This window comes from Arvicola amphibius, chromosome 6, assembly GCF_903992535.2.
Source record: "Arvicola amphibius chromosome 6, mArvAmp1.2, whole genome shotgun sequence".
Taxonomy (NCBI): domain Eukaryota; kingdom Metazoa; phylum Chordata; class Mammalia; order Rodentia; family Cricetidae; genus Arvicola; species Arvicola amphibius.
The window spans coordinates 108,306,151-108,309,945 of record NC_052052.2 but is presented as its reverse complement, the minus strand read 5'-3'; the positions used below and the strand labels follow the sequence as shown (position 1 = coordinate 108,309,945).

General features: G+C 46.6%; 1 protein-coding gene across 1 annotated transcript; it reads left to right on the top strand.

Moving 5' to 3' along the window:
- The first annotated feature begins 1,191 nt into the window (after positions 1–1,191).
- Ucn3 (urocortin 3) lies at positions 1,192–1,683 on the top strand. Its single transcript, XM_038332458.1, has one exon. The coding sequence runs from the start codon at positions 1,192–1,194 to the stop codon at positions 1,681–1,683; it is 492 nt and encodes a 163-aa protein (XP_038188386.1).
- The last annotated feature ends 2,112 nt before the right edge of the window (positions 1,684–3,795 follow it).

Genomic DNA, 3,795 nt, shown 5'->3' with positions numbered 1-3,795 from the left:
TTTGTTAACTTACAGAATATTTCTTGAATTTTCCAATGCTGGCACTAGAAAATAATGACCCAAGTTTCATAGTTAGCCCAAAGTAAAGTTCAGGAGCACACCCAGATGAAAGCAGGGGAAACCTGCGCTAAGTATGCACTGTATGCACTGCATGCTCTCGGGGGACAGTGTGTTCTGACAACAGGTCGAGAACACGCATGCTGGTTATCAGCATGTCAAGGGTGCAAAATGGCCGTGGTTACTCTGTGAGGTGTTTAGACAAACCCCAGCCATTGATAAGCCCCAGCCATTTCCACGTCAATTTTTCTTATGAATGATGGGGAGCTATAATGAAGTTAATTAAGCCCATGTCTTTATTTCTCGGGGGGAGGGATATACATCCACAGACCAGGGTGGAGATGGGATCGGCTCTTGTATGCAGGAGGCAGCTTCTGCCCACTTTACCATTATTGTAGAGACCGAGCACAGATGACAAATTCTGAAGACCAGGAAGGCGGCCACACACTTACTTAGTACATCAGTTATTCACTTTTTGGCTCAGTAGCAAAGCTGAATTAAACAAGATAGAAATACTATTCTAGCAAATTCTCAGATTGTAGAGACCATTAGACCTAACAGCAGGTGAACTGCTCTGCATTGCTGTGAGAAAATTCCTGACATGAGCAAACTAGGGGGAAAAAGGTTTATTTTGGCTCACAGTCCCAGATGTCAGCACATCATGACAGGGCAGACTATAGAAGCTTCCATCACAATGGAGAGGACTCAGACAGCAAGCAGGAAACAACCAGGCATAATATACTTCCTAGGAACACCCCTGTTCCCCAGTGACCTACTTTCTCCTCCTTCTGAGTTTCCAGAACTTTCCAGAAAAGCAGCTCAATCAGGAGACACAAGCCTTCAGATCCACAAGCCTCCAGACACAGTACACATCCAGATGAATCAGAAGACTGTGCTAAAACACAGAGTCAAGCTTTTTATTATGATTCCCCAGTTCTAAGGCAGGACCTGAGAATGGTTTGCAGTTGTAACAGATTTCCAGGTGATGCTGATGCTGCTGTTCTGGGGATCACCTTCGAGAAAGCCTCTCAGAAGAACATTAGAAATCATCTATTGGCCCTACTGCATGTCCTTCTCAGACCTAAGTCCCTCTCACACCTATTTCCATGTCCTTCTTTTCCGCTGCAGGGAGCAATGCTGATGCCCACTTACTTCCTGCTGCTCCTACTGCTGCTCTTGGGGTCCCCAGGGACAAGCCTCTCCCGCAAGTTCTACAACACTGGATCAGTCTTCAGCTGCCTCAACATGGCCCTGTCTGAGGTCAAGAAGAACAAGCTGGAGGATGTGCCCTTGCTGAGCAAGAACAGCTTCCACCACCTGCCCCCACAAAACTCCTTGGGAGAAGAAGAGGAGGAACAAAAGCATGGCAAAAGCAAAAGAACTTTCTCAGGCCCAGCGGGTGGGAGTGGAGCTGGAAGCCTCCGGTACAGATACCAGTCTCAAGCACAGCACAAGGGGAAGCTGTACCAGGACAAGGTCAAAAGTGACCGGGGCACCAAGTTCACTCTGTCCCTTGATGTTCCCACTAACATCATGAACATCCTCTTCAACATTGACAAGGCCAAGAATTTGCGAGCCAAGGCAGCTGCCAACGCCCAGCTGATGGCACAGATTGGGAAGAAGTAAAGCAGAGGCCAGGGGGAGGGCAGCACTTCGAGACAGGAGCCCCAGAGTAGAGGGTGAGGGAAACTGAGGACATGCCCTTGACTCTCAAAGGACTGCTGTGCCCCTCTGATCCTCTCTTCCCTCCAGCCTGTTTTCCCCTCTCCTCTGTACATATTCACTTCAGCACAGTATCGTTCAGCCTGTGCAGATGACGGAGGTTAGTGTCTCTCCCTGTGTCCTGTGTCTGCTTTCTGCTTCCCTGTGGCAACAGGCTAAATTCACACAGAGCCCCTCCTCTCCAAGCTCCTCCCTGTTATCCACACATCTAAGGAGAGACTGTTGAGGCTCCCTCCCTGTTCCACCCCTGCCGGCAGAGACAAAGAGAGGCACAGCTCACCCACTTGCCCCCAAATATGTCAACTCTATCCGGATTAAAGCCAGTGGCTTCCTGAACTTCTGTTTGTCTCTGTTTTCTTCTTTCAAACTAACCCTAGAATAGGAACTGCCAATGAGGGAGGTGCTGAAGGGTCAATTTCCCATTTCTCCCAGGAACTGCGTCTGCTAAAGAGTAAAGAAAGGCTCAAGAGTCGATCAACTTGTGTGGTTACGTCTCAAGCCACCTCTGCAAGCTGGTCCCACAAAAGTGGCATAATTTGGGATTTGTTTCAGAGTAGGCACTGGGCTGTGGATGTGCAGAAGGCCATAACATTCCGAATTCTTCCATAGCTCAGTAGAGTATGGAGTCACTAGTTTCTTAATTTCTTGTTGGGCTTTATGTGTATGTGTGCTGTATGCATGCATATGTGTAAGACATTAGCATTGAGGATCACCTGTGTATTGGTGGGTGTACCTGCATGTGAGTATGCACGGTGAAGGTAAAGGTTGATGTACTTGTCTTCCTGGATAACTCCCCACCTTACCCACAGAGGCAGGATCTCTCACTTGAACCCCGAGCTCAGACAGTCTAGTTATCCAGCACGCTCTGGGAATCCTGTCTCCACCTTCCAGAATCTGGGATTATAAAAAGGCCACCATGCCCACCCTGCATGTTTATATAGACACTGGGGATCTGAACTCTTGTCCTTCAGCTTGCATGGTGTCTTAGTTATTTCCTATTGTTGTGATAAGACACTATGACCATGACAACTTATGAAAGAAAGTGCTTACTTTTGGTGCTTACAGTTTTAGAGGGAGAGAGTTCATAGTGGGGAACATGGCAGCAGGCAGGCACTGAAACAGTAGCCAAGAGCACACATCTTGAGATAGGACCAGCCAGGAAGCAGAGAGGGAGAATAGCAAAATGTGTTTTGAAACTTGAAAGCTTGCTCCCAGTGACACACTTTTCCCAATAAGGCCACACCTCCTAATCCTTCCCAACCAATCCCACTAACCTACCCACTGAGCCATCTCCCTGACTCCTTGCTTGAACTTTCCCTGAACCCACATACCCACCCAGTACTGTGCAGGGCACTGTGGCAGATCCTGGAGTTTCTGTGATGCAAGGGGAGGCTTCTGCTATCTGAAAGCCAATAAGCTAAATCAATAAACAGAAGCAAATCTGAAAAGAAGCCAGTGTTACCACAATGTTACAAATGGTGAACTTGAGAATGAGAGCAGTTGTACATACAGATACATTGATTTATATGAAGAATTCAAAGATGAGAATATTTAATATGAACAAAATTTTCCTAAAACTGGACCACATCAAAAAAAAAAAAAAAAAAAAAACTCTGTGGCCTCCTCACAGCAAGACTCAATGGCCAGATTATCAGAAAAGAGACCATTGTCCTACAGGCTTCCACACCATGACAAATCATTAATACATAAAATGAACTTCTGAGTGAGAAAACATAACACCACACACACATACACACACACAAAATGAACATCAGCACCACTACCAGAGGTAAAGTCAAAATATAAAAATGAAACTGGGGTTATAGTTCAGTGGTAGATGTTTGCCTAGTTATGTGCAAAGCCCTTAACTAAATATCCAATGCATGCATAGGGAGAAGGACAAACAGTTCAGTCCTGTAGAACCAGGGCTACAGGATCTCCACAACACAGAGCAGCAACAGGATGTCTAGGAAGAGTCACAGAGAGAGCGTAGCATCGATGGTGCAGTAGAGACCC